Source organism: Phyllobates terribilis, unplaced genomic scaffold (genome assembly GCF_046119375.1).
Source record: "Phyllobates terribilis strain yellow unplaced genomic scaffold, ASM4611937v1 Scaffold_7310__1_contigs__length_38581, whole genome shotgun sequence".
In the NCBI taxonomy this organism is placed as follows: Eukaryota; Metazoa; Chordata; class Amphibia; order Anura; family Dendrobatidae; genus Phyllobates; species Phyllobates terribilis.
Window position 1 is genome coordinate 1 of NW_027370051.1, and position 2,812 is coordinate 2,812.

The window sequence follows — 2,812 nt, forward strand, 5'->3', positions numbered from 1 at the left end:
ATCTGTTTAGAGTCCGCTCATATTAAGTTGTGATCATTGATCCTTTGATCCCTGCACTCTGAAGTCCTAACCAAGATTATGTCCTTTAGTATTCAGAATCTTGTGGTAGTGACACTTCACCACTCCCCTACTGATGTTGTTGCATTGCCATTGTCTTTCTCTGAATTGCTTTGCAGGTTAACGGGTCCATGGCTAGGAGAATGATCAAGGAGTTGGAGACCAAAGGCCTTATAAGAATGGTGTCTCACCACTCCAGCCAACTGATATACACCGGGGAAACAAACACCAACTAAGGCACATCTTTACATTATCTAGAATTTTCACCAAGCTGTTTTTCTTTTTATGTTTGTTGGGATATTGGTGATTAATTGTCAGTTCATCCATATTAGATACATGGGAATTCACTCTTGTTTATGAATCACTTGTGTTTATTCTCTTTGATCACGTGATTTTCAATCAGGGTTCATCGTGAATTAAGAGCTTTGATTGATTTGACAAGATTTAAATATGGGCAACGTATTATGTGGGCTTCTAATTATATAACACAGTAGGACTTGGGTTTTTAATAAACGTCGAGCTGCATTCCTATATATAGTCATCTAATGTTGGTTTGTAGAGTACCTACTTTAAACGTCGAGCGTGCAGATTCTCGTATTTCCACTACAAGTAAAGTTTCGAGAAACTGCAAGACCCAATTCCTGCAAGTAAGAACCACTGCATCCATTGTTTTTTCTCTTGGCTTCGTGTATCTGAAAATGTACGTGAGTAACAGTGGGTTGTTTCGCTGTGTTTAGGTTTGATGTGATTTTCGATAGGCAAACTGCCATCAGGTTGAGCGGGTTGCCAGAGAAGGCGTACATTAGATCGTTCAATTCGTTACAAAGTATGCTCGATATCAGGTGCATATTCATCTCTTTGTTGCACTTTCTAATGGAGTGTGGCTTACTTTCTTTTCCTTGTACTTGCGGAGCTACAAGACTGATCAATAATCGCTAATGTTGTAGCATTAAGCTGGATGTGAGAGAACTTGGTATTCAATTCGGATGTGTGAGGCTCATCCCCCTCGTAAGAAAAGGCTTATCACTGTGAGTTAAAAAGGAAGCCTCTTGCTCTTCTTTTCGATTCTGAACATGGTTTGCCTATCAACTGTTTGACAAATTGCCTATATGGGGAATGCGATCAAGTTTTGTATTGGAATTTATATTGCCTTTCTCTTGTAGATTGAAACATTTTTCTTCCATCTTAAATGCTTATGATCACATAGGTTCTAAGACTAAATCAACAAGCATTTTTGGGGGGGGGTGAATTGCAGGTATAAAGAAAGATTTCTTGCTTCTCTGCCAGCTACAAGGCGCTCCAGCACTGATTTTAATCGCCATGTATTTACTTCCGTGGCTTTCTATTTGTGTGCTAAAAATAACAAGGTAAATATATACAGCTTTACAACATCAAAACATCAACCTATCTAACTTGCATTGTTCTTGCAGCTTAACGTTGACAAGATTAAGCTAGTCGAGCTATGTGGGACTTCAGAATCCGAATCGGGTAGTGTAAGCTTTCATCTTCTATATGCTTCATTTTGAGAATGACTGCTATTCTCTGGTTCAATAAAAGTCTTATTTATGTCTACAGGTTTCAACCTCCATGATGGACTTATGGTTTCGATGTATTTGGAGTGATGAAGGAAAGAAAGAAGCAAAGGAAATTAAAGGGAATCGAGGTGAGAACTCATAGCTAGTCAGCCACTCTTTACAACTTGTAAGTTAGTTTTTTATGCTCATACCTTATCAACTCATTGCAGAGTTGTTGGATGTCTTCCTTGAAAAGAGAACATGCAACCTCTCTGATGACGAAAATGAGGTAATTATTAACCATTACAAGTTTATATTCACTTCATACATTTGGATAAATATATTAAGTAACGGAGATCTTGTTTGTTTCCCTCATGTCACAGAAAACGAAAGCAAATGGAGCAGCATGATTACGATGAGTGAAAATCTACTATACTTTCATCTAATAACCAAGAGAATGACACTAAATGTATGATGATTCTTCTCTAAACTCAACAATTATGTACATTTATCCACCTACATTAATTACCTTAATGCTATATATGCTTATATTCAGGTGTAAAAAAGGCCAGCAAACAATCCAGACTTGACTTTTCAAAGGTTGAAACTCAAACTCGAGATCTGAAGGCCACATTATAGATACAACAATATTTTGTTTAGCTCCAATCTTATATTTATGATAGTTGCAATGTCGTTGGCATGAATGATGCTCATTTAGGCTTCCACAACCAATTGTAAGGCGTTTGCACTTTGCATGATGTGATCTTACACCTAATGCACATAAATACAATGCTGATATTTGTCTTGTATATCTCTTCCAGCCATAAAATATACATGGGTTTTATATATTATACATCGGTTAGTCAACCTATCAATTTCACCTTTTACATGCGACTTATGATTTTAGACATCGGTTGCAATGTGGTGTATAAACATGGAGTAGATGGATGACAATACATTATACATGTGTTTATATTACTATATACATCAGTTAGTCAACCTATCAATTTCACCTTTTACATGCGACTTATGATTTTAGACATCGGTTGTAATGTGGTGTATAAACATGGAGTAGATGGGCAACAATACATTATACATGTGTTTATATTACTATATACACCGGTTAATTATATCTTTTACATGTGTATAAATACCTTATACATCGGGCGTATAGGAAATGGAACAAAGTTGGGCGGTAGATTATACACCGGATGTATGCGACATCGACTTTATACGTCAGA

At 36.7% G+C, this 2,812-nt stretch overlaps 1 protein-coding gene across 1 annotated transcript; it reads left to right on the top strand.

Moving 5' to 3' along the window:
* The first annotated feature begins 521 nt into the window (after positions 1 to 521).
* Positions 522 to 2,522, top strand: LOC141251612 (uncharacterized). Its single transcript, XM_073670376.1, has 9 exons — positions 522 to 547; positions 795 to 899; positions 1,005 to 1,085; positions 1,313 to 1,424; positions 1,488 to 1,550; positions 1,633 to 1,720; positions 1,802 to 1,860; positions 2,232 to 2,305; positions 2,435 to 2,522. The coding sequence occupies exons 1-9, from the start codon at positions 522 to 524 to the stop codon at positions 2,520 to 2,522; spliced, it is 696 nt and encodes a 231-aa protein (XP_073526477.1).
* Positions 2,523 to 2,812: the final 290 nt, after the last annotated feature.